This window comes from Malaclemys terrapin, chromosome 9 (genome assembly GCF_027887155.1).
Source record: "Malaclemys terrapin pileata isolate rMalTer1 chromosome 9, rMalTer1.hap1, whole genome shotgun sequence".
In the NCBI taxonomy this organism is placed as follows: Eukaryota; Metazoa; Chordata; order Testudines; family Emydidae; genus Malaclemys; species Malaclemys terrapin.
This window is the reverse complement of record NC_071513.1, coordinates 17484922-17511213: the sequence shown is the minus strand read 5'-3', so window position 1 is coordinate 17511213 and position 26292 is coordinate 17484922. Positions and strand designations below refer to the sequence as shown.

Genomic DNA, 26292 nt, shown 5'->3' with positions numbered 1-26292 from the left:
GCACCTGGCATTGGCCACTGTCAGAGGACTGGATACTGGTCTAGATGGACCAGTATGGCCGCTCTTATGGTCTTATTTTTTTATATAGTGATCTCCAGAAAGGATAAAGCACGAAAACCTAGTTATTTGAATGTTGCCAACAAATGTTGGGTTGCTACACAGCAAATCAATTATAAAAACTATAATGAAGTTACATTCATCAGCTGTCTCTTATTAAGATATACAGCTTTCAGTCATTTCTTGTTTTTCCCCATGACATCATGGACAGGGATGATATCCCTAGCCTCTGTTTGCCAGAAGCTGGGAATGGGCAACAGGGGATGTATCACTTGATGATTACCTGTTCTGTTCATTCCCTCTGAAGCACCTGGCATTGGCCACTGTCGGAAGACAGAATACTGGGCTAGATGGACCTTTGGTCTGACCCAGCATGGCCATTCTTATGTTCTTATGAGAACAGCTCAGGTGAGTAAGTATTCTGGGTCAGGATTGTCAGATAGGACCCAAAGTATAAAGATGCATCTTTTAGATTTAAGGATGCTGGCCTTTTATCTGTACTTTATTGCTGCCCTGCTTGGTATAATAACATACATTCTGATTCATTTTGCTTAGAAAATGAGTGATAAATGAAAAGGATTTAATTCTGTATCAGCCTTGTATTCTAGAACACTGCCTAGTATGCTGGGTAAGGAATTTGGTGTTTTGCGCTGATGACCTGCCTTCCTCTTGATAAAGCTGAACTTATAGACTCATAGACTCATAGACTTTAAGGTCAGAAGGGACCATTATGATCATCTGGTCTGACCCCCTGCATGCTGCAGGCCGCAAGACCCTTCCCTGGACTCTACCGTTGAAGTCCCCAATCCTGTGTTTTAGTGACTTCAATCGGCTGAGACCCTCCTGCTAGTGATCCCTGCCCCATGCTGCGGAGGAAGGCGAAAAACCTCCAGAGGCTCAGCCAATCTACCCTGGAGGAAAATTCCTTCCCGACCCCAAATATGGCGATCAGTAATACCCCGAGCATATAGCCAAGAGTCTCTAGCCTGACCCTTGTTGGCCATTATGCTGTTCATGTACCATTGCTTGGTTTTCCTTGGCTACTATGTTTTATCATTAAACCATTCCCTCCATAAACTTATCCAACTTAATCTTAAAACCAGACAGGTCCGTCGCCCCCACCGTTTCCCTCGGAAGGCCATTCCAATATTTCACCCCTCTGATGGTCAGAAACCTTCGTCTAATTTCAAGCCTAAACTTCCCCCCGGCCAGTTTGTATCCATTCGTTCTCGTGTCCACATTAGTACTAAGCTGGAATAATTCCTCTCCCTCCCTTGTATTAACCCCTCTGATATATTTAAAGATAGCAATCATATCCCCCCTCAGCCTTCGCTTTGTCAGACTAAACAACCCAAGCTCCTCTAATCTCTTTTCATACGACAGGTTTTCCATTCCTCTGATCATCTTAGTCGCCCTTCTCTGCACCCGTTCCAGTTTGAGTTCATCTTTTTTAAACATTGGAGACCAGAACTGCACACAGTACTCCAAATGAGGTCTCACCAGCGCCTTATACAACGGAAGCAGGACCTCCCTATCTCTACTAGATATACCTCGCCTAATACATCCCAAGACCGCATTGGCTTTTTTCACCGCCACGTCACATTGCCGACTCATAGTCATCCTGCGGTCCACAAGGACCCCTAGGTCCTTCTCCTCTTCCGTTACTTCTAACCAATGCGTCCCCATCTTGTAACTAAAATTGTTATTATTCGTCCCCAAGTGCATCACCTTACACTTTTTACTATTAAATTTCATCCTATTTCTGATACTCCAATTCACAAGCTCATTCAAGTCTCCCTGCAGAGTATCCCTATCCTCCTCCGAGTTTGCAACTCCTCCCACCTTCGTATCATCCGCAAACTTTATCAGCCCACTCTTGCAATCGGTCCCGAGGTCAGTTATAAATAGATTAAATAAGATGGGTCCCAAAACCGAACCTTGAGGCACTCCACTAGTAACCTCCCTCCAACCCGACAATTCACCCTTTAATACGACCCGCTGCATTCTCCCCATTAACCAATTCCCTATCCACCTCTGGATTTTCATATCGATCCCCATGTTTTTCATTTTAACCAATAGTTCCTCATGGGGTACTGTATCAAACGCTTTACTGAAATCCAGGTATATTAGGTCCACCGCATTTCCCTTATCTAATAAGTCCGTTACTTTCTCAAAGAAGGAGATCAGATTCGTTTGGCACGATCTGCCCTTCGTAAAACCATGCTGTAATTTATCGCATTTGCCATTAACTTCAAGGTCCTCAACTAGTTTCTCTTTCAGAATCTTCTCCAGCACCTTGCACACTACTGATGTTAAACTAACAGGCCTATAGTTACCCGGGTCACTTTTTTTCCCTTTCTTGAAAATAGGAACCACATTGGCTATTCTCCAGTCTAACGGGACTACCCCCGAGTTTACAGATTCATTAAATATAGTTGCTAATGGGCCTGCTATTTCCCGCGCCAATTCCTTCAATATTCTCGGATGAAGATCGTCCGGTCCACCCGACTTAGTCCCATTAAGGCGTTCTAGTTTTGTTTCTACCTCGGATGCGGTAATCCCCCATCCCGTATGCCCCTCTGTAACGGTGCTAGTATCCCTAATACCTTCATTGGCCTCATTAAACACCGATGCAAAATATTCATTGAGATATTGCGCCATGCCTAGATTATCTTTAATCTCCTCTCCAGCTATAGTCTTCAGCGGTCCCACTTCTTCTTTCTTTGCTTTCTTCCTATTTATATGGCTGTAAAACCTCTTACTATTACTTTTAATTCCCCTCGCTAAGTCCAACTCTTCCTGGCCTTTGGCCTTTCTCACTCTATCTCTACATTCTCTGACTTCACTAAGGTAAGTTTCCTTACTGATCCCTCCCCTCTTCCACTCTTTGTACGCTTTCTGTTTTTTCCTAATCGCCCCTTTCAGCCGGTCGCTCATCCAGCTCGGTCTAAGTCTCTTGCTTAGTAATCAGGACATGAACATGCGATGGATATTATGTTGTCCCTCAGTCTGTTGACATGGTATTGTCAGACAGTATTAAGTCAGTGGGGAAGGCACAACCATTCCCTTATCAATAATTGACTCAGTCGAATAGGTAGAATTAGGCCCTTTCACTGAAGCTAAAAAGTTCATACCTTTTTGCAGCAGTTTTTTCATTTGTTTGAATGGAAGATTAGGAAGATGTGTACTGTACAATACAGGCAGTATCTCAGAGCTAATAGGGTCCTTTAAAATGGCTTTACTGGATCTCCTTAAAGCCAGGCCTGCCAATCACTTAATGTCAGATGCGGCAGTGTTTTGTTCTAAAACCAAGTTTATGTGGAAAGGATTTTAACTGTAATGTTTTCAAATCAATTTTTCCCTCTGTTTTCACTTTAACCCAAGTTCCACTATCTTCCCCTGCATGCAGATCAATGTAGGGAATACTCCTGCAGTGGTGGAGGGGAAGTAGGGGGGAGGGAGCAGATCGTTTTCATCTATAACTTCAGTAAGCCAATTTGCCTTCCAGTCTTAGTTATTTTAAAATAAACGCCTGGTCCCAGCACACTGGCAAAGTAACTGGGAGAGAGGCTGGGGAGCTCTGCAGGGGACAGGCAGTTGGGGTGGGGTGGGGGTTACAGTCCTTCACACGCGCAGCAGAGCCATTGTACAAACACTAGGTAACCCTGATAGCTCCTGTTCCCATAGACCTCAAGAGCGCAATGGCAGTGGAACTGCATAGTCACAAATCCGTTGATTTGCCCCCATTTCAACCTCTCTCCCCTCCTCCTTAAAAACCCTGTGCATTGGGGTGCAGGGAGTCCTGGCAAAGTATGGCTTCCCAGGGCACGTAGGATACAGCCCCCTCTGTAGGGTCCCAGCATCCTGCCTCCTCGGTACAGTGAAACCTCAGGAGTTCTATAGCATCAGGTCCCAATGTGGAAATGGAGGCTGAGAAAGGCAAGGTTTGACCTGAATAATTTTCACTTCTCTCTAGACCCTCTCAGTTTCACCTTGATTTGGTCTTGTGCCAGTTGTTAGTTTTTGAAATAAGAAGTGTACCTGGCAGACCAAGAGAAAAGGAAAACCCCAGAGTATTAATACTCAGGGCTTCTTCTGCTGGTCTCTGTGGTACCCTACCAAGCCAAAGCAAACTTAACATGGACAACATTACGGTACTGGGCCAAATTCTGTTCTTCATGGAATTGAAATCAGTGCAGTCGCATCCACTTATACCAGGACTCAGTATGGCTCCAGGCCATCTGCCCAAAGTAGCTGTTATTGTGGCTGGCTAATGGAGCTGAATGAAATTTAGACTGCCCGTGCCTTTGCTGATATCCTTTCCTCCTTGTGTTTCTATCTGAAGAAATCCTCAATGGAGAACCTGGGGAACCAGGAAGACCTGGACAACGGGGAACACCAGGAGTTTTCGGACTAAAGGGGACCAAAGGTGAAATTTACCGTAACTTTCCTACCTTGCCGCTTGCATCGTCATTGAAACCTGTGCAAAATGGTGTGAAATGCTACCTAGCCAGAATGGCTTTACACTCACTTTGCTCATTTTGTACTCACCGATGACACCAAGTGCAAAGCAGTGTGGGAAGGTTCAGGCAATGGAGATCCAATTATCTGTTTCCACAGTGCCAACAAAAACTCTCTTTCACTCTGTTTTCCAGGGGATCCAGGTGATTGTGCTTGTGATGGAGGAGCCACAAGAGCTGGACCAAAAGGTGCACCAGGCCCTCTGGGTCCACCAGGAAGTCCTGGTGAACCTGGATTTAAGGGTTCCAGTGGAGATCCAGGCACTGTGGGTTCACAAGGGCCGCGAGGGCCTCCAGTAAGTCAGGATAGGATTTCTTCAGTCTCCGCCGGTTAAAGGAAAAAGTGTTGTTCTCGTGCCATTAGCCAAAATTGTCTAAATTGAAACCTAAAGGATTTTTTTTTAAATAATTGTTTCTGCTTGGTTGGGTAAGAAGGCAAAAAACAATTTGTAGAAATAAGATAAAAGCCCAGAAATGTCATCAATGCAAGGTATTAGAGAGAGAAGGTCGTTGGTCAGAGCTCTCTATGTAAGCTCAAAAGCATGTCTCTCTGCCCAACTGAAGGTAGTCCAATAAAAGATTACCTCTCCCACCTTGTCTCTCTCTTATCCCGAGACTAGCTTGCCTACAACAATACCGCATGCAGCAATGCACGGTTGTGATTCTGAGAGCTAGTTAGAGTGGAGACATTTAGTCACCATAAGTCTAAATAGCTCTAGTCAAGCGTGAAGTAATGAGTATTGGGTTATGGGCTCGTTCTGGGCCAGAGGTTGGTTTGGAAATGAGAAATGCATTTGGATGAAGAAAAGATAAATGGTGAGCCCTTTGCCTGTTGGTAGCAGTAACAGTAAATGTTCCTCTCTGATGTAATTCTTTCCTAGCTGCTGCTGTAATGCCATTTTTAAGTTGATCTTTTATTTTAAAAAAAGAAGAGTGAGATTTTCAAAGTGCTGAGCATAGGCCAGCTGTGAGGACTTTTGAAAATCCCACTCTAAATGTTTCAGGCTAGTCGTGTCAGCTTCAGTGAGCTCTATGCATTTGTTGTTAATTTATTATGTAAATATTTTATCGGTCATTAATTTTTTTCCTGCTCTTGATGATTTCTGTGGAGTGAAGGCCTTTCCATGTATGTTCATGTACCTGTTTTCTCTCTTTCTGCCTCCAGGCTTTACCTGGTCAACCAGGTTCTCCAGGCCTTAAGGGAGAAAAAGGGGATCCATCTTTTCCAAGAGGCAGAGGTCCCCGGGGGGATCTTGGTGCAAGAGGAGCCAGAGGGCCTTCTGGTATCCCAGGAACTCCTGGCAGAGATGGATTCCCAGGTTTACCAGGCCAGCCAGGTCCTCCGGTGAGTTTATACTTATGCAACAAAAATAAGAGTGCTTCAAAATTGTAATAAGAAGGAACAATGATAGTAAAATGGCTGAATTGTATGTTGCAATTAGGCCTGCTGTATGTGTCCAGAGATCTAAAGCTGTGCATAGTATTCATAAACTGACACTCTGTGGATAGACTCTATTTCATGTCATCCTAACAAGAAAGAAATGTCATAGTTTCATGGAGTTTAAGGCCAGAAGGGACCATTAGAGCATCTAGTCTGATCTCCTGTGTAAATTTTACTTGGATACCCCTATATTGAAGCCAGTGATTTTAGTTAGACTAAAATATTTCAGTCTTAAGGAAACTAAACTGTTGTTGTGTGCCACAGGCAGAGGACAAGAGAGACCCAAGTGCCGAGGCTCCTGCAATGGCAGGGAATTAATTAGATGGATAAATGATGATGGCAAGCACTGCTTGTGTACGTATAAAGGAAAGTGCAATTCACAAACCCTGGGCTTGGTTTCCCACAGCAGCAGCAACCACATTGGCATGATGCCACAGCATCACTTGTGGCCATCAGCATCGCACAGGCTAACGATATTCCATCAAGCTGGTGGTGTTTTGAACAAGTCAAAGCAATTAGAATAAAGGGTCCTCACACACTTTTGACTCCGAGGGTGACAAATCTGGAGTGAGAGTAACCTGCTATAGGAATTCCAGTGCTCCATGTGGCCTAGGATTTGGGTAAACTGCCCCAAACTCCTAACAGCTCTTGGTTGCCTTTACGAGTTAACAGACAAAGATTTCTGTGCTCTCTTCTAAGGACTTGTCTTTGCTACAGTTTGCAATCCTCTTTTAACACATGGTAATTAATGTGACCTATCATAAACTATAGCGTAGAGAAGCAACCGAAATGCATTTAATAATTTGAGACCTGCTTCTTTTCAATAAGCCACTTAGGCCTTATCTACACTACAGACTGTAATAATGTTTTCACACATGTCAACTAACGTGACGGTAAACTCTAGGGCACATGAGCTCTAAGTTGCCTTATTAAGTCAATTTCTTAGTCTTCACTATCTTTCAGGCACTGCTCCCATGGGAGAATGGGTGGAGCCAGAGGGTAAAGATTGCAAAGCAGGAGTCATATATGGGTTGGAATTTGAAATGCCCAGCTGGATGATTACTGTAATATTTACACTTACTTGCAGCTGAGGAGTGTTAAGCAGGACACTTTGTTAAGGAAAATCTATTCTCGCCCTTTGAACAGGAATTTCTCTCTCCTTCAAGATTAATAATAGTCCCTCAGCACCTCTCTGATTACACAATCATAAGATAAACTATAGGTAACGTCTGAGAGAGAATTCTGAAGCTACAAGCACTACTTTAGTTTTAAGATTTGTTCTTTTTAAAAACAAAAGATACTATCTACCAAATTTTAAGAGTCGAATACTGAAACAGAAAACACTGACCATGAATGTTTTAAGTAGAAAGATACAGCAAACATGTATAATATTTATATTTTGGCAAATATAATGTATTAGGCAGTGGTTTAAGTGGTAAGTAGAGTTTCCTGCATTTGAAAAGATTGTGAGCATTACATTTACAAGATTTCCATATACTTTATCAAACACATTTGAAACTTGCTGCTAAGAATTTAGGCTGGAGCCTTCTCCAGTAGCATCACAGTGTCCAATAGAATCACAAAACCCAACAACATTTTGGTGCACTTGTCAAAACTGTGGCAATGTGCAGTTGTTCCAGGTGCTCTTGGTTCTCAGCTGTAACTGTCTTTGCTATGTGTAGGGTGATGGTGGACTAGGATTTCCAGGCGAAAAAGGCCTGCCAGGATTATCTGGCTCCAAGGGCCGGCGTGGGGAGAGCGGTCTTCCTGGCATTGGTTTCCCAGGTCCTAGCGGAGTTCGCGGCCCTGCAGGTGACCCAGGAATGGATGGCTTTCCAGGACAATCAGGTCTTCCAGGTCCTCCAGGTAGGCTTGTTAGGGACTACTCTCATTCTGAAAAGCTGCCATGCCCCTATAAACCAGCCAACCAAAGAAATACTCCACTTCGTAATGGGATCCTAGTAGTATTTTCAAAGTATCAAAGCAGTAAACTAGATGTATATTTTTAAATTATTTGTGGATAGTCTATAGACAGGTCAGACCTGATCCTGCAGTCCTCACTAACCCACCCACATAATCCTGCTGAAGTCAATGAGATTACTAACAGGAGTGTGGACTACTCATGCCAGTAAGAGGGGCAGGATGGGGCTACTGACAATAGCTAATTTTTGTAGGAGGAACAATTTTATAGCCAGTAGCAAACCTAAGGTGATTTTCTGCTAGGGATGTGGTTAAGATGAAAAGCTTTAGATAAAGAAAGGTGTAAATATTAGAGCTACATATAATAAAATATGTGCAAGACTCAGTGACTAGGAACTTTTCATGTTAACCAAACACCAGGATCATTTATGACTGATTTCACTAGGTCCTGCCTGTATTTAGCAGGTGGTACCCTACTGATGAGTGTGTTGCAAGTTCCACTCTGTGCCGATTTACAGAAGAATTGAGTTGCTATCGACCCTGGCTACAGAGCTCTTTAGCTCAAGCTGAAGAAGTTGATGCTTTTATAGCTTTGGAGGTTCCCCCGTTCAGTCCCTGCTGAGTCAGCCACAATAGCAGGCATGACATATCCAGCTTGAGAACGGTTGCGGGACAGATGTTGTATGAGTTTGCTACAGTTGATATGACCGTACAGAGCTAGGTACACTTAATGACAAGTGAAGAATCCAGTAAATCTGGGCTTTATATGTGAATGCAATCTGGGCTTTATTTGTGCTATTTCAGATATGCTAGAGTCTGGAAAATAGTCTCACCATCGAACTATTGAACATAGGGAATATTTATGTCGAGATTTTAGAGCTGGTTTATTAAGGTGATTTTAACAAAAGCAATATCTTTCCTTTTCTGCTGCGGCTTTTTATTATGTTTTCCACCTTGTTTGTGTATATTTAACCTTCTGTATTTGTAATGCTTGCCCTGTTAGTAATACAACTAAATATATTCATAGACCTAATATTTTCCCCAAAACACTAGTCACTGCTAAAATGACATTGAACTGAATACAGTTCTTCTTCTGACTCCAAGTCTCAGGAGGAAACCAGACATGTCTACAATGTGCACAATGAAAAATGTCTGTGAGCATGTTTGGCCTGTTGATTAAAAAAAAAGATGCTTTCGATCGTGTGGGTTTTCTGACTTTGTTTAACCTGTGCTCCTTTGCTTGGCTGGTATAGGTGACTGCTGCTGCGGTGAGGAGGTTGGTAAAGGAATCTTAGACACAGAGGGAGGTGAGAGCTAGGCCTTAGTGGTTGCCAGAATAGCAATGGGAAGATTCCCCATTCTTCCCATCATTGCAGAGACCCACAGAATGGCATGTTACATAGCACCAGTGTTGCATTTGGTTGTTGTAATGGGCTGATTTATAATGGCCAACACTGGCATCCCATTTGAACTTTCTACATATGCCTTTTCCTGACTCGTGTCATGTGCTAAATGCTAAAAGCTCTGCTAACCTATAGTATGTGTATATATAGCTTTGCTTATTAAAACATCTCTTACAAGGGCTGCTAAATCCAGATTGCATCAGAGGCTAACTAGAGGGAATATTCTTCATGCACTGACATTCACAGCCTCATGTATATTTGGTATCAAATGGGATGCATCATAAGTCAACACATTATGTGAGTGTTACATCAAAGCCCCGCTAACAATGAATGGCTTTTTTTGTAGAAGAGCATCTATCATCAGAAAACGTAGAAGAGTGTGAATAAGTCATTAGCTGATTCAATTTACACCTCCACAGATATTTGTGTGAAAGCTGTGAGAAAACCATCTCTCCAATACTTGGAAATCATTGCATTTATTAAAAAACACTTTTGATGTATTAAGCTTCATCTAACATTAAAGAAATCTGCTTAGTCAGAAAAAATAATTGCTGTTTACACTGCACTTGTTGGAAGGTTTTATGATGAAGACCAGAGAACATTTTTAAAGAGAGACATTGACCTACTGAAATTAACTTGCCAAAGGCAACATCAAGGAATTTTGCCTAAGACCACACAAAATGCAGTTACAGTAGATCAGATGAAAATTCTCATTTAAAAAATAAATGCTGTATTAGGACCTGATCATGCAAACCTACTTGCATGTGCTGAATTCCTACTCAAGTGAGTAGTCACATTGATTTTCCTTGAGTTGCCTTCAGCTGATATCTTTGACTAGGGGATAGAGTGTTAGAACAATACTTCGGCACAGTTAGTGAGCAGTATTATGAAATTGCTCAGAAATGCTATTGGATTACCCATTTTGTGCCATTGTTACAGTTCACAATAGACTTGTTCCCCTGGCATTCGGAGGCCATTGTCTGTATTGTGAGATCATAGGATATTAAGTAACTGGCGAGCACTAAGCCTTAGTTACTTCATTGTGCTATCAGACCCCAGGAATATGTGAAAACCATTTCTTTAGCATATTACCATTGCCCTTCAGTTGCTCCACAAATACAATTCCCATTGTGCTACCAGTCTAGTGCTGGCTAATTACATAAAGCATTGAATACTGTCATTTTCTGGACGTTCACTTAAGCAGGCCCTTAAAAAACCATGTGTTTGAATATAAAAATGTTAATTAAACTGCCCTTTCTGAGCTAGTTGATGGATTGGACATCCCCTTTTTGAAAAATGGCATTCTACACAATGCTGTGATTATGGAGGGATTGTTGGAGACGGATTTTAAATTTTGGCTGCCTTATAAAACATTCAGTGTCAGGCTCGGGAATGCAGAATGCCAGGATCTGAGCAAAGAAATCACATCTTTAAATGTTGCTACCCTCTGAACAGTTAAAGTAATCTCCTGTCTAAATCTACCTATAGGTAGGCAGCAAACTAAGCATTAACATTCTGCAACCTAAGAACTTGTTTCTCACGTCTCTCTACCTCTGAATATAAATTAGACTGGTGAATGTTTTATTTTATGTATCTATTATTTTTGATGCTCCTTGCTTTAAGTCTAAAATGCAGGATTTAAAGCTGAGCTGTGGTACTATCTAGAAAGAGCAGTGGTTGGTTTTAAGACAGCATCAGTATGCAAGTGTTATTGCAGAGTTTTGTATGTGTGTTATTCAGGGGGTTAGACACCTATAAATTCATTCTGTTATCAACTAATGCCTCGCATCAAGGTAAAAGTAATGAATTTAAGCACTGACCTTTGGTCTTCCAGTATCAAAGCAGAACATCTGTTGTTTCTTCTAGTACTTGCACAGCAGCATCAAAACACAAGTACATTAGAGCCCCAGGAGGTTTTCTTCCCCACCACCTTCTTTTCCTCCCTTCCCCTCTCCCCCCCTCCTGCACATTCAGCTTCAGATCTCATTAGCTGAGGTTAAGGGCTGCCAGCAGTCCTGATTAACTAGAATTTGTGATTTGGGTCATTTCACTCCCCTTTCCCCCCCCCCCCCACCCACTCCCATCTTGTGATCACATGAATCAGAATCACAAAATCCTAGAATATGGAGTTGGGGGGGAGGAACTAGAGGTGGGGTGGAAAAGGGTCACCCAGTCTGGTGGAACTCCGATGAGATAAGCTGCTCTCACAAGACTTTTCCAGTTTTACTGAAATCTCTTGAGAACAGCTCACAAGGTTTTGATGCCATTGATTGAACCCTAACCATAGCTCTGATTCAGCCTCAAAACTAAATGGAATCCATACACCACCTTCTTGGCCCATCAATAGAAAAAAATCTCTTACGTAATTTAATCTTTCTTTTGGCCATTGACTCATCCCCCATGGGTTCCCTATTCTTGTTGTTGATTAAAATCAGAAGTGAGCCATATTGATTATCTCTGGTGTAACTCTATTGTCTTCATTGGTTTGACACCAGGAATGATTTTGTCTCAGTGTCTTTTACTAATAAAACTCAGAAGCCACCTGAGAATTGCCGTTATTTGAAAGATACCAGTGTCATTTACAAAATGAAGTCTTAGGTTCACAACCCCGCTGTCAGTAAAAGGTCTAGATTTACTATGCCTGGTCCACTCATTACGTCTGGCGGCAGCAGAAATGCAGCCGAGAATTGGAGTGCCTGGTGATGTAGCCCATGAGTTGGGCTGGGATATCAGGTTGGGAGTGGGGATTGGGTGGCAAGCTCTTGCAGAATTAGTTGTAAAAAAACAAGAAGCAGCTAATCCACAATCTCTGATTGGTTAATCACTGAACCTGCAGAAAAAATTGCACCAGATTTTAATGGGCCAGTATTAGTAATCTTGTAGTAACTAGCTATTTAACTTTTTGTATAGAAAGACTCCAAAATGGGAGGGGCAGGAAAAAAATCCCCTTTCCCCACTCTCAGAAATATGGTCTTAACCTAACTCTAAGGATCAGTTCTGATGTGACATTAGTTCAGACAAAATATATTTTAAAATCCTTTAGGTTTTCGTTTTGAGAAGGTTAATTTATTCTAGGAGTTTTTAGGCCAAGCCTGTTCTAATAGTGTAGGCCCTAACCCTGCAGTCCTTTTACTTAAGCAAATGCCTATTGAAGAAAGTGGGATCTTTTTCTTAATATAAAGGGACTGCAGGATTGGACCCCTAGTTAGTTATGCCAGCACTCATGTGTTCTTAGCAATACTGTATCAATGGAGTATCAAATTGCCAGAGTCTGACAAAGTGGACCTTGCAGACATAAGAGATTTTTCAAATAAATTTAATAGTCTGATGGTTCTAATAATGCCACCCAGACCTCATTCCACTGATAAGTTAGATACTTTTGTTTCTCATACAAAGGAAAAGGATGAGCTGTACAACCACTGATTCCTATTTGCTCTTAGTACGCTAACAACTAAGCTGTGTGGTTACTTTTCAGACTCATGGACTATAGAAGAATCAGTTGGAGAAAAAGCAGAATTAAATAAAAAAATACATGCATGGCCACACAAAACTCTGTGTAAACCTGTGGAATGACCCAGCAGAAAGCACAAACACAGGGACAGTCAAGAAGGGCCAAGATTTTAAAAAACGGGTGCCTACATTTTGTCTCCTACATTGATTTTTGTCATTGAATAGATTACTTGAGTTTTCATAAGTTCTGGGCACCCACTAGTTCCCCCAACGTAAGCTGACTCAGTACCTAGACTGTACACTCCTTGGGGCAGGGACTGTCTTTTCCATCTGTGTTTTTACAGTGCAACGCACAGTGCAGCCCTGATCTTTGACTGGGGCTCTGGCGCATTACCATAATAGAAATAATAAGTAGCAGTTCTTATGTACAGTTCTCATCACCATTTTACAGGTGGGGATGCAAACCGGTCACACAGTGAGTCACAGTCAGGGCTGGGATTAGAAAATAAATTGAACTTGCAGTCTTGTGCTCTAGCCACTAGCCCAGACTTCCTCTCTTTAGTTTAGTGTCAGTAAACTTAGAACATCAACAACATTAGCCTTAACGTCCCACAAAGCAATAGATTTTGTTGAGGAAGAGTTACCCTGTGGCAGATGAGAATGTGCATTACATGTAGTGATTTGCAGTGCATAGTTCACTCATCATTGCTCATAATTTAGTCTGGACATTCAATGTTCTCATTATAACCAGCTAACTACAGTTACAACATATTCCTTTTTCTAGGGATCACCTTGCCCTGTGTAGATTCTGGAGCGTTTGGTGCACCTGGGCCTCCAGGAATACCAGGATTTCCAGGTATGGAGATTGACTTTTAAATACGCTATGTAATACACTGGCTTATTGTCTGTGTTGAGTCTCCCTCCAGCAAGGAGAGATCCTGCTGCTTAATCACAGCTAAATAATAGTTACTCCTGTAGCTCAAGTGGGTGGGGCTTGGGCTTGCTTCCTGGAGGTGCTGGGTTTGATTCCTACTGACAGTAGTTCTGTCTATATATGTGTGCAGCTCCTATTCATAACTCTGTGAAAGTCATTGTTAATGAGGGGTGTAGAGAACTTTTGCCCTGCCGTGCAGCTCCCCAAAACAAAACACTTGTCCCTCTGTGTTTGTTCAGTTGATGAGATGATCACAGACTTGGGGCGACGTTGACTAGTTTAAATTAGTACAGTAGTTGGGCATTTTGTGGTTAGCTTTGCATGAAATATCTAATCCCACTTCACAATAATATGCTTGTGTCCCCCATCCTGAATTAATTTTTTTTAATCCTCAGGTCCCAAGGGCAGCCCGGGGTTTCCAGGCAGTCCAGGTCAACCTGGATTAAGTGGGTCAAAAGGACAACCAGGTATTCCAGGATCAATGGGATTGCCAGGAGCACCAGGTAAGAAAGGAGTTAGTTATGGAACTTTAGATTGTCTTTTTAATGTACAATACTGTATTTTATCAGGGGGGCTCTCAAACTCTTTACCCATCCTCTTCTATTCATGAGCATCCAGACGGCGCTGCATCCTAGTGATGATCATTGTTATTTTAGAGCCATTGCTATATGGAAAAATAATATTGGGGAAGTATTGAATGTGTTTTAGCTATCTTTAATATTTTAATATTTTAATTAGGAGAGATTAATAAGACTGGGGCTTTTCAGCTTGGAAAAGAGATGACTAAGGGGGGATATGATGGAGGGCTATAAAATCATGACTGGTGTGGAGAAAGTAAATAAGAAAGTGTTTTTTCACCTTCTCATAAAACAAGAGCTAGGGGTCACCAAATGAAATTAACAGGCAGCAGGTTTAAAACAAACAAAAGGAAGTGTTTCTTCACACAACGGACAGTCAACCTGTGGAACTCTTTGCCAGAGGATGTTGCAAAGGCCAAGACCATAACAGGGTTCAAAAAAGAACTAGATAAATTCATTGAGGATAGGTCCATCAATGGCTATTAGCCAGGATGGGCAGGGATGGTGTCCTTAACCTCTGTTTGCCAGAAGCTGGGAATGGATGACAGGGAATGGATCACTTGATGATTACCTGTTCTGTTCATTCCCTCTGAAGCACCTGGCATTGGCCACTGTCAGCAGACAGGATACTGGGCTAGATGGACCTTTGGTCTGACCCAACATGGCCGTTCTTATGTTCTTAATGTGATGTAGTAGCTACGACTAAGGAGGAGAGCCAGCAACATGTGACCATTGAGCTCAAGTGTTTTGTGGGATACAGTTTGGGAACCACTGATTTTTAGTGTAAAATGGGTGTGGCATCTGCATGGCTATCCCAGTCACTTGGCGGTGTGGCTATGGGTATGGCAATCAACATACAACATTTGAAATGCTTTTTAAGTTCTGTGATTTTTGTGATGTTTGCAGTCAAACATACAGAGTAATACACCATGCAGAACAGCAGAAAAGTCACAAGGAAGGATTTTTAAAGTGTTTTTTCCTTCTGTCTGTTTGTTCCTGAGGAGACCTGGCCTAAGTGAGGAAATCATTGCAGAGGCACTGCTGACCTAAGTTCCCTCTAAGCTGCACAGCTGCTTATTAAGCCCCAGGCAGGGGCTCAGGGCTGCAGTGGGGAAAGATGTGTCTCTCCCAGCATGGACCTGCCAAGGTAGAGAGAGGCACCTCTCCCTGCTGGCCCCAGCACGTAGCCCCCAGGCAGCCTGCACCCCAAATTCCTCATCCCCAGCTGCACCCCAGAGCCTGCACCCCCCCCTTGCATCCCAATCCTCTGCCCCAGCCCTGAGTCCTCCTCCCACACTCCAAACCCCTCGGCCCCACCCCCAGCACATGAATTTCATTATGTGCACCAATATGGAGGTGATGTGTGATACATCACCTCCCTACTGGTGCACATAAAAAAATTCATTCCGCACATGGGTGGGAAAAACTAGAGGGAACACTGCTGCTGACATGAAAATCCTCAGTTGTTTTATCCTTACAGCAGTTTAGCAACACTCTCGATGGTGTCCTTTCACACCATGCTTTCCAGCCTTTGTTGTACCAGTGTGTTCTAGGACTCCTGAATCATCTACCCCATCGTGCCAAAAGCTGTCCTTGGGAATGCAAGGGCTTTTGGGTGATATCCACTCATGAGGCATTGCAGTGTAGGATGAAGTGACTGGGTGAACAAGTGCAGCTGCAACATTTGCGACTTGCCCTTACTAGTGAGGCACCGTTTATAGACTCAGATGGTTGTAGTCAGACTGTAAGTAATGCCTTTGTTGTAGGCAATACATCCATCTGGTAAAACCAGTACTTGTAAAGCAGTAGAGATCGCTAGTGTGTGTGTGCATTTATAACCTCAAAATGCTCTAAAACCTTCATTTCATTTAAAATGAAAAAAACTTGTTTAGAAAACCAAAGGTTTTCCATTTAGTTTCCCTTCTTTTTGTCCTTTTCCACCTGTTTATTAAACGTTCAAAACCAAAAAATGGTTGTTTTCAAAATACATTTTTTCTGTATGAAACAAAAAAAGTGCATTTGTTAGACATTTTAATTCATATGGATATTGTTTCCTTCCTGCTGTGTATTTTCTGCTGTGTATTATCGGCTGGGTTTTTCTTTAAGGCTTTCCTGGGCCTCGTGGAGATCAGGGACGACAAGGACTTCCTGGACTTGATGGAACAGATGGTTTCCCTGGAAAGATGGGAGCTCCTGGCTTGTCAGGGGCAAAAGGAGCTCCAGGTGAAGTGTTTGGTGCTGAAAGAGGAGCCCTGGGTGAGCCTGGCAGACCTGGATTCCCAGGAAATAAAGGGCTTATTGGAGAACCTGGATTTCCTGGACAGACGGGTGAGTGCCCTTGCTGCTGGTTTCCTGGAATCTGGAACTGTTTATCTTTCCAAAAAAATTTTACTTTCTAGTATCTTCTTGAGGCCAATTCATCAGTTCCTCTAAGCTGTTTGTAGTTCTGTGTTTACTAAGTTTCCCTGAGCATCTAGTGTAATTCTGAGATGATTTATACAAGTTTTAAGAACAGGTAACTTTATTCTCACCTGGGAAGTAACATCCCACCTCTCACTCTCAGGTGTTGACGGAAGGCCTGGCTCACCAGGTTTTAAAGGCCAACCGGGTAATCCAGGGTTCCCAGGTATTGGTGGATTGCGAGGACCTCCTGGTCCTGGAGGTCCATTTGGCATTAAAGGAGAACCAGGTCCCAGGGGAGCAGTTGGCTTCTCAGGATCACCAGGTATGTAGTGTCTCCGATGAGGTTGAGTGGCTTACCCAAACACGAAGATGTTAAATAAGATTTAGAATAGATTTGCTATTTGCTAGGAGTTAACCCGGGGTTGCTATCCAGTGGGGCTGGATGTGTATATCTGTTCGCAGAATTTGGGCCTCGGGGATAGACTCCTCCAGCCAGAAATGGTGTTATTGTGCTGTAAGCTATAAGAGGAGAAGATAGAATGTAGTATCTTAAACGTGCCAGTTTTTAAATTACTTTGTTATTGCATATTTGCTGGATGAATGATGAATCTCCATGTTCATGCTTTAATTTCATATACATAACAAATTGTTAGAAAAGTGACCCTTGTCAGAAGGCAAAATCCTATTAACTTTGATGGGCTGAAAATTGCTGGGCTTCTCGGCACAACTATATGTATCTTCTTCATCCCCTGAGACAGTGGAAGACCATCTTGATTCCCCCTCCCTTCATGGACCCAAGGGACTCTGAGTAGAGCAGTGGCTTTTGAGTTGCGCTACGCAAGGTCTTTCCTGGTAGCACAATATGCAACATCATGAGAATCAAGCAAAGGAGAGACCAGATGTTTAGTAGAAAATAATGGTCTGTGAGAACATCTGTCTCTTACACAGTAGTTTGCAGAATGACAAAGCTGGAGAACTATTGGAGGAGAGAAATAAACTGAAGTTATACCCCAAATAATAAAAAAAAGTAACAGGACCAAAAAAATGTCACCATGGCTAAACGGAGTAAAAGAGGTGGTTAGAGGCAAAAAGACATCCTTTAAAAATTGAAAGTCAAATCCTACTGAGGAAGAGAATATAAACTCTGGTAAGTCAAATGTAAAAGTATAATTAGACAGGCCAGAGAAGACTTGGTAGAGCAAATAGCAAAAGACACAAAAACTAACAGGAAACATTTTTTAAGTATATCAGAAGCAGGAAGCCTGCCAAACAGTCAGCAGACAATCAAGGTGCTAAAGGAGCACGCAAGGAGGAGAAGGTTATTGCAGAGAAGCTACATGAATTCTTTTGCATAGGTCTTCACTGCAGAGGATGTGGGGGAAATCCCCACACCTGAGCCATTCTTTTTAGTTGAAAGATCTGAGGAACTGTATCAGACTGAGGCGTCAGTGGAGGAGGTTTGGGAACAAATTGCTCAATTTAACTGTAGTAAGTTACCAGGTTCAGATGGTATTTACCAAGAGTTCTGAGGGAACTAAAATATGAAATTGCAGAACTACTAACTGTGGCACATAACCTATTGTGTAAATCAGCCTCTGTACCAGATGACTAGAGGATAGCTAATGCAATTCCTGTTTTTTAAAATGTATCCATAGGCAACCCGCACAATTACAGGCCATTAAGCCTAACTTCAGTACCAGGCAAATTGGTTGAAGCTATAGTAAGGAACAGAATTACCAGACACGTAGATGAACACAATATGTTGAGGAAGAGTGACCATGGCTTTTGTAAAGGGAAATCATGCCTCACCAATGTATTAGAATTTATTGAGGGTGTCAGAGAGCATGAGAGCAAGGGTGATTCAGTGGATATAATATACTTGGTCTTCCCCAAAACTTTTGACGGGGTTCCTCACCAAAGGCTCTTAAGCAAAGTAAGCAGTCATGGGATAAGAGGGAAGTGCCTTTCATATATCAGTAACTGGTTAAAAGATAGGAAACAAAGGCTGGGGATAAATTATCCGTTTTCACAGTGAAAAGTGGTAAGTAGTGGGGTCCCCTAAGGATCTGTGCTGGGACCTGTGCTGTATAATATATGCATAAATGATCTGGAAAAGGGGTAAACAGTAAGGTGTCAAAATTTGCAGATGATACAAAATTGCTCAAGATAGTTAAGTGCAAAGCTGACTGAGAAGAGTTACAAAGCGACCTCACAAAACTGGGTGACTGGGCAACAAAATGGCAGATGAAATTCAGTGTTGTTAAGTGCAAAATAATGCATAATGGAAAATATAATCCCAACTATAAATACAAAATGGTGGGATCTAAATTAGCTGTTACCACTCAAGTCATTGTGGAGAATTCTCTGAAAATAACTGCTCAGTGGTCAGTGGCAGTCAAAAAAAACTAACAGAATGTTAGGAACCATTAGGAAAGATAATAAAACAGAAAATATCATAATGCCACTATATAAATCCCTGGTACTGTACCTGTGTGTTTGGGCTTAGGACTCTGCAGTTTAGGTTGCCCCATCTCAAAAATGATATATTAGAATTGGAAAAAGTACAGAGGGCAACAAAAATGATTAGGAGCATGGAACAGCTTCCAAATGAGGAGACATTAAAAAGACTGGGACTATTCATCTTAGAAAGAGACTATGAAAGGCAGGTTATGGTAGAGGTCTATGAAAGCATGCATGGTGTGGAGAAAGTGAATAGGGAATTGTTATTTACCCTTTCACATAACACAAGAACCAGGGGTCACCCAAAGAAATTAATAGGCAGCAGGTTTAAAACAAAAGGAAGTACTTCTTCACACAACACACAGTCAGCCTATGGAACTCGTTGCCAGGGGCTGTTGTGAAGGCCAAAAGTATAACTGGCTTTAAAAAAGAATTAGATCAGTTCATGGAGGATAGGTCCATCAATTGCTATTAGCCAAGATAGTCAAGAATGCAACCCCATTTCCCAGGTGCCCCAAACTTCTGACTTCCTGAAGCTGGGACTGGATGATGGGATGGATCACTCGATAATTACCCTGTTCTGTTCATTCCCTCTGAAGCGTCTGACAACTGGCCACTGTCAGAAGACAGGATAGTGGGCTAGATGGACCCTTGGTCAGACCTAGTATGCCCATTCTTACGTTCTTAAATACTAATCTCTGAGTTGCCTCTGAGATTAGCATTATAAATTGGACACCAAAAAGTATTGTATTTAAATTGGAGGAGGCTTTTTCTTCTGTATAGCTTTATATTCTTGGTAGTTTTCATCATGACTCCCCTGCCTTTAATAAATTTTTTAAACCCGCTAATTGGTGGATGATAAACTCTAAGTGACTAAGGTTTTGCTGCAGTATTCTTTCTGAGCCATTCATTTCTTTAGTGCCCTTGTGCTTTCTGTTCACATATTTCTATTTTTCCTTCACCATTTTTCTATTCCATTTACCATCAACTCTCCATTTCTGATGTGTCACTGTTTGGTTATGTATTCTTCACATAGGCTGTCAAGGTGAGAAAATGTGCTGTAGCATAAAAGGTCATGAACTAACTACCTAGTTTTTAATGCTACAAGAATTGCATTGACTATAGGTTGCACCCCTTATTTTAACCATACCGGAGAGCAAAGAACCATTGTATCGAGTATGCTCAGATAGTAACAAAGAACAAAGCCCATGAGGAAAAGTCTTTAATATTCTTAGACTTCAAGCATGTGTTGTCTTTTTCTTCTTTAATTATGCAGATATTGCATTTTATGTTTAAAAAATCAGGTTATAGCTTTAAATGCTAAAAGCTCGCCCATCTGATATTTCTTCTTTCTGTGCCATTTCTCAGAAGCTACCTGATTTTTTATCTTTTTAACGTTGTAGCTGAGCATTCCCTTTTTCAATGGTTCAAGCCTTTACCTTGGTTTTTTTTTCCGAATTAAATGTTTACCAAGGTGCAGCCAGAAACATTCTGACATATGTAGAGACTAAATTGTGCACAAATGGTTTCAACAACATTAACCCTGGAGATGCTTTTATCATAACACATTCAGCAGCCCATTCCCTCAATTACTAACCGATCTGACTTTTAAGAAGTAGCACCTTAACAGCAGAATGAACAGGCCACTCTTCAGTTGACCCCTTTGGTTGACCAAGATGATGTGGTAGGGACTGGAAGTTAACATTATTAATGCTCCTTATCCCATGCTCTGGTTTGCTGCCTTGAAGTTAAAAGGTAAGACCTGCTGCTGCTCTGCACTTAATGGCTGATAAAGTGGAGGAGGAGAATAATTCAAAGGGTCTCCGTGTTGCTGGTTTTGAAGTGACGTAGGCAGGTCTCTTATGGCTGGATGACTAATGTTTTTGCCTATCTAAACGTTCTGCCTGCTAGAAGGCTGCATGTGCCATCATTTTGAGGTCCAGCTTTCATATTAAAAACAAGCTACATTTAAAGAACATGCTGAACCGTTCGCCAAACTGTCCAGAAGCTTATATGACAAAAGCTATTGAGTTTGCTTGTATTGATCCAGGACTTCCTGGAGGCAAAGGACCAACTGGCGATGCAGGTCCACCGGGCCCTGCTGGTATGAAAGGCTTCCCAGGCCTAGATGGTTTTCCAGGACCACTTGGGGACAGAGGATTCCCAGGATCACCTGGGCCTTTGGGTAGAGATGGACGTCCAGGTTTCTCTGGAGCAAAAGGTAATTGTATAAATTAGGAAATGGTCACGCAGGACTGGATTCAGATGCACAGCTAAAGTAACACGAATGATGATTTTAGACCCTACTTGTTGAAAGAGACTGAAAGTTACAGGGAACTTGTGTTCAGATCCATTCGTTTCACTGATAGATTGCTGATGTGAATGCAGATTGGGTTGGTAATTGAAAGCTGCATTGGACTCTGCCAAAGGATATATTGGTTCAATTCCTAGGGTCCACCACATAGAAACCACTATCTAAATTGGTGTCATTGTCAGCAGAGGGTGTCTATAATAGCAGTTAATAGTCACATTGAAGAAGTTAACCCTTCTGAAGTTATTAAATTTTTTTTAACACGTTAAGTATATTGAGGTAAATTGACACAACAGAAATATCAGAAATAGATAATGGAGAAAGGATTTCAGGACTACCAAAGTGTTGTATGTTGTATCGCCTTTTGTCTTGAAAGATAAAAATTATTTAAGGTGTCAGTCACCCAGTACTTTTTTTATCTAATCACAGCCTAATGGGAGAGTGGCAAGTTCTTGACTGGTTTCAGAGCGGTAGCCGTGTTACTCTGTATCAGCAAAAACAACGAGGACTCCTTGTGGCACCTTAGAGACTAACTCTGTCATTCTCTCTGGGGAGACAGGTGACCCCTTGGTGGGGAGGACGGAACTATATTGGGGATGGATGTAGTGAGATTTGTCCTCAATAGGGAGCAGTGTCTTAGGTGAGCAGTCAGACATTGTAATTCCACATGGGAGCCCCGAATCTGGCCAAGAGATGATCCTTAGTCCATAGGGATAGGTATAGAATCAGAAAAGTCAGTGTGGGATTGGGATTGGGGGAAACTATAGATGGTGAGAGAACAAAGAGCTTGGGAAACATCATAGGGAAGAGAAAACGAAGCAAAAACTGGCAGGGAAGTAAAACTCAAAACAGCCATTTAGAGCCAACATTGCTATAGGTTATTTTACGAGGAAAGTCAGTAGTGATTTGAAATCATATGCTGCTCCCATTGGATCAGTTGGAATTGTGTGCTGTAGTGGGAACAGGAATAGACCCTTGTTGGTGAACTGGAAGCTAGCGAGTAAGTGGTGGTGAACAGAGGCTTACTACAGAAATGGAGACATCTAGCAGAACCCTCCTACGTTTGTGCTTTAGGATTTTTCACTGCCTGGGTTTGCACAATACGCCGTACCCACCTTGCACCCAGCTTCTACTTCTATTTGTATGGAAAATACCTGTAAAGACTCAATTTCTCGCTTTGTTTTACAACTTCTTTCCAAACAGGTGAAAAGGGTCCTCCCGGGTTGATTGGCTTTCCTGGCATGCCAGGCCTGCCTGGTATCCCTGGGGTGAGTGGGCTGAAAGGAATTCCTGGGTCAGCTGGAAGGGAAGGAAATATTGGATATTCTGGACCCACTGGTCTAAAAGGTGAGCTCTGAAAAAGAAATGTGACTAAATTACTGGGTTGCTGCAGCAAGGGGCCCAAGTAGGGTGACCAGAAACCCCAGTGTTATTGGGGACCATCCTGATATTAGGGGTTTTGTCTTATATAGGATCCTATTACCGTCCACACCATGTCCTGATTTTTCAGTGGTCACCCTAGGCCCAAGAGCAGCAAGAGAGGAGAACTGTGTCCGTTTTTTCATTGCCAGAGTATTCTCTATTCAGGTGTAAAAGTAGCTGTGGCCTGGTTTTCAAAGATGCTGAGCACCTACAGCTCAAATGGCTTCAGTGGGAGTCACAGGTGGTCCGCAGCTCTGAAATCCAGGCCTCTGGGTTTAAACATTCTTCTTTTAAGAGACCCTTCTCTCGTACAGCTTAATTCTCTTACGTCTTCAGGTGACCGGGGTGAGCAAGGGCCCCCTGGACTCCTGGTTCTTAGGCCTCCAGAATTGGCATTGGTATTGAAGGGAGACAAAGGCGATCCTGGGTCAGCTGGATTGAGAGGATTCCCTGGACCTAGAGGTATTTATCAGCATTAGAATACGTTCCAAATGAAAGTTGCCGCCACTAACCATCCAGTAATTCTGCTTACTCTGGGCAGAGGATGTTTTGTCCATTTAGCAGCCTGCAGTATTGTTACTTTCAGATTCTACAAAGATTTTCCACACAGCAACTCTGAATCTGAATCAAGAGTAGCTCTTCAAAGCTGTGCTTCTTTATTGCAGAAATAATTAAATCTCCTCCCCTTCCTTGCAGGGAGCATTGAAGAATAAGCTTCTTGACTGGGCTGAATGTCTTTATGATGAAGTAGCAACACATTTTTCTTTTCCGTATAAATTTAGGTGATAAAGGATTCCCTGGAAACCTTGGACAACCTGGTCTTCCTGGTTCACGAGGGTTGCCAGCCACAGATAGAGGACTACCTGGTGATGCAGGATTCCCAGGTCTGCCTGGACCGCCTGGCTTGCCAGGACAGAAAGGACTGGCTGGAATCATAGGATTACCCGGATTTCCAGGAGAAAGTGTAAATATGCATCTTCCATTCTGAGTGCACTTAGAAAAATCCCGCGTATTGTATCAGAACAGCAGAGGTTGGCAGTACTTTTGCTTACCGCACCACCTCAGCAATAAAATCAGCTCTCCTCTGGTAATAGCTGGCACTGATAAATGAAAAACATAATTTTCTTTTTTCCCAGACAGATTTTTGTTATATCTGTTGGGAAGCAATTCACTGCTATCAGCACAACCCAGGCAGCAGGCAGTAGGTATGAGGATAATCGTATATTATTTTTTTTCCAGGGTTCAGAGGGTATCTCAGGAGCACCAGGGTATCCAGGGACTGGTGGTTTCCGTGGTCCCAAGGGTAAGAAATTGATTTCCAGTTTCCAGGCCTTTTCCAGAGTGTGATCCAGCAGAAGAGAGTGGGTGAGAGACTGTGAGGAAAAAAGTTGCCAGTTTTTTATTTGCTTGGATGTAAATATTCTGAGCAGCTCTCATAGCAAATAGGGGACATCCCTTAAAATACAGGGATGGGTGGCTGGATGAATCACTGGTTACCAGAAATCTTCTGAGGTAAATCCACTTGAAATCTGCTCTGTGTATTCCTCCCTCTGTTGTTTAAATGCATTTAGTTCACTGAGAATCACAATGCAGACAGAGGAAGCGCTATTCAAATGTCCCCTGCTCTGGTTGTTTTAAGAGATGCAGTCAGGAAACTTTTTGCAGTGGACCATAAAGCAATGAACAATGCCACATACTCTTATGTGCCAGTAGATGGTGCTCTTTGTTTTAACCACCTACCTACATATGCATGTAAGCTGGGCTTTCAAAGGAATTAGGCTCCCAACTCCCATTGGAATTCAATGGGAAATTCAGTGGGAATTTGATGCTTAAATAGCAAACACGCCTTTGATCCTTCTCTCCATAGCACAATACCAGATACATCCAGAGATCTAGAAAATAATCCTGTATCAATTGTATAAATAAATAGAAGCTATGAAGTTAGAAGCTAGGAGAAAAGTTCGGTGTTACCAGTGATCTAATATGTGGCTTATTGGACCATTGCATAGCTCTGCATCTAAAGCTGATGCAAATATTGTTAAAAGGATTTATTTTACTCCAGGCAGGTAATTTGTTTTGCCTTTGTTGAGTCTGTGGATTTGAACTGTAGCAAAAGTGTATTTTCAGGAGAAAGGTTAGTAAGCAACACGTAAAAGCTACAATTTAGGAGTGAATGGGTTAATTACAGAATGGTCTATTAGCACAATCAAGTCCAGAGATCAAAATGTCCCTTTCTTGACTTCTACCAGGTGACCCAGGGGAATCACTTGGAATTTCTGGTGGGTTAGGAGATAAAGGAGAACGAGGGGACCGTGGATTCCCAGGTAAGGTAACCCTTGATGGTTATGAATTTCTGGAATGAAAGCTGCAGGGCTTATTCTTGAGCATTGCTGCACAGGCCTGTGATTTTACTATCTGAATACATTTATTGAGTCTTCTCGTGCAGATGAGAGATGTGGGGACTAGAGGCTGGCCCATGCCTGAGCCTGAAAAATACTAAACGCTCCAAAACCAGCCAAAATCCTAATCTCAACCCCAACCCTCAGGTCCCACCTAGCTTCTCATATTCTGTAGGTTCCAGAGCACCCAGTCTCTGGCACCCTGATAGCAGTGTCCAGGCCCCTGTTCAGAGGCCTTTGGTGCAGCAGCATCAGGAAATGCGTATACTTCTCATTTTCTTCAGGCCTTTCTCTAGTATAGCTTTTCTGCCAGATTAGAGAGAAGAAGCCGTGTAGCCTTATGGTTAGAGAAGTGGACAGAAAGTCACCTTTCCTGCTGACTTACCCTATGAGTTTGGGCAAGTTGTATTAAATATATCATAGCATCTCTTCTAAAAGGATCTCAACCAAAGTGCAATACAGAGCACTGAGATAATGTCTGCAATGCAAACAGAGTAGCTGTTATGCCACTTAGGTCTGGTCTATACTACCCGCCTGAATCGGCAGGTAGAAATCGACCTCTCAGGGATCGATTTATCGCGTCCCATCGGGACGCGACAATCGATCCCCGAATCGGCGCTCTAACTCCACCAGCGGAGGTGGTAGTAAGCGCCGCCGACAAAAAGCGGCAGAAGTCGATTTTTCCGCCGTCCTCACAACGGGGTAAGTCGGCTGCAATACGTCGAATTCAGCTACGCTATTCACGTAGCTGAATTTGCGTATCTTAAATCGACTCCCCGCTGTAGTGTAGATGTACCCTAAGATTTGGTGATGTGTAACCTAAGACTATGAACTGGTTTAACTGAAAGGGGGAATGATGCTGGGACACTTTTTTCCTTAAAAAAAGCCATGGGATTATTAACTTCCCCCTGCACAGTTTCTAGGGATGGGCAGAAATTGATGTGGATTAGATGTCTCATCTGAAATGCAGCACCTACCTAGCATTGGACACCAG

The 26292-nt window shown here is 42.5% G+C and overlaps 1 protein-coding gene across 4 annotated transcripts in view; it reads left to right on the top strand.

Annotated features, from left to right (window-relative positions):
- COL4A6 (collagen type IV alpha 6 chain) overlaps positions 1 to 26292 on the top strand; it is a 197313-nt gene that overhangs the window by 155449 nt on the left and 15572 nt on the right. For 3 of the 4 annotated variants that reach the window (XM_054039034.1, XM_054039035.1, XM_054039036.1), the window contains 15 exons: positions 4403 to 4486; positions 4713 to 4873; positions 5743 to 5922; positions 7701 to 7884; positions 9192 to 9245; positions 13576 to 13647; positions 14121 to 14228; positions 16410 to 16631; positions 16867 to 17028; positions 21217 to 21387; positions 22681 to 22824; positions 23236 to 23361; positions 23682 to 23863; positions 24139 to 24202; positions 25149 to 25223. In XM_054039034.1, coding sequence (XP_053895009.1) covers positions 4403 to 4486; positions 4713 to 4873; positions 5743 to 5922; positions 7701 to 7884; positions 9192 to 9245; positions 13576 to 13647; positions 14121 to 14228; positions 16410 to 16631; positions 16867 to 17028; positions 21217 to 21387; positions 22681 to 22824; positions 23236 to 23361; positions 23682 to 23863; positions 24139 to 24202; positions 25149 to 25223 — 1989 coding nt within the window. The remainder of the gene's footprint in view (positions 1 to 4402; positions 4487 to 4712; positions 4874 to 5742; positions 5923 to 7700; positions 7885 to 9191; positions 9246 to 13575; positions 13648 to 14120; positions 14229 to 16409; positions 16632 to 16866; positions 17029 to 21216; positions 21388 to 22680; positions 22825 to 23235; positions 23362 to 23681; positions 23864 to 24138; positions 24203 to 25148; positions 25224 to 26292) is intronic. The other variant, XM_054039037.1, reaches the window with a different exon arrangement.